Below are 956 nucleotides of genomic sequence, written 5' to 3'. Positions count from 1 at the left end.
TTAGCAACATTTTTTCAAACATGTTCTTTTGTGTTCAGTAGAAGTAGTAGGAAATGATGACAGAATTTTCATTTTGGGGTAAACTATGCTTTTTAAAAAATGAAATATTACAAATTCATTTCAAAGTCTTTGAGCATTACCTGGAATCATCTTAATCTCAAAACCATTTGCCACAAGCCTAGGATCAGTAAAGTAGATGTCTCCATTGAAGCAGGCACTGTCTTTCTCCATGTTCAGGAGAACATCCATGTACTCTGGCCCACCAAGCACCCTGGGAAAGGAAGTGTATGTTACTATGCAAATAATTATTAGATAGTTGATTAAGTATTGCAATTTAGAATAGAGGATTAATATAACTAGGATTAATACAGCTAATAATCCTATATTGTAATTGCAGATCCACGTTTACATTTTTTACATGTACAGTCTTTACAATTACTTTCCAGATTGTACACATCCAGAATGTCATCATTAGGTGAAAAAATGAGACAGTCTACCCATCTGTCAGCTGTACAGGGGTCTGCAGCCTCACGGTTGGCAGTATATTATTCTCCAGAAGTCTTTTAAACAGCAAGGCCTCCTCCACTCGAAACGGGTTCAACAGCATGAGCTTTCTGCCGCATAAAACGACCCAGGCACCGTGAGAAGCCAAGCGGTTTACAAGCCTGAGGCCCTGCGCACTTGATCTGTTCTGGTAGGAGAGGAGGTTAAGACTCTGCTTGAGGGTTGCAATACTGAACGGGAGGGGTTTGGAGAGCTTGGCAGGGCTCCTCTTACTCGAGGGCTGAGAGGAGAAGAGTTTGTCCAGGGCCTGCTGGTTGGCGAGGGGGAACTTGCGCTTCACGCCTTGAGCTTTGTTCAATGAAGACTCGGCGGCGCTCATCTGCTTCTTGCCCTCTCCGCACTGGCCGCCTCCCTCCGCTGCCCTCTTCCTTTGAAGGTTGTAGGCGTTCAGA

At 44.0% G+C, this 956-nt stretch overlaps 1 protein-coding gene across 1 annotated transcript; it reads right to left on the bottom strand.

The window, feature by feature from the left end:
- Nucleotides 1–81: 81 nt before the first annotated feature.
- On the bottom strand, nt 82–948 carry LOC107580907 (PMS1 protein homolog 1-like). The gene is made up of 2 exons (XM_016266519.1): nt 498–948; nt 82–271 (listed from the first exon to the last, which is right to left on the bottom strand). Exons 1-2 carry the CDS (start codon nt 881–883, stop codon nt 121–123), a joined length of 537 nt encoding a protein of 178 aa, XP_016122005.1. The 5' UTR covers nt 884–948; the 3' UTR covers nt 82–120.
- Between the last annotated feature and the right edge of the window lie 8 nt (nt 949–956).

Source organism: Sinocyclocheilus grahami, unplaced genomic scaffold (assembly GCF_001515645.1).
Source record: "Sinocyclocheilus grahami isolate Dianchi unplaced genomic scaffold, SAMN03320097.WGS_v1.1 scaffold50834.1, whole genome shotgun sequence".
Lineage (NCBI taxonomy): Eukaryota > Metazoa > Chordata > Actinopteri > Cypriniformes > Cyprinidae > Sinocyclocheilus > Sinocyclocheilus grahami.
This window is presented reverse-complemented; position numbering and strand designations above follow the sequence as displayed.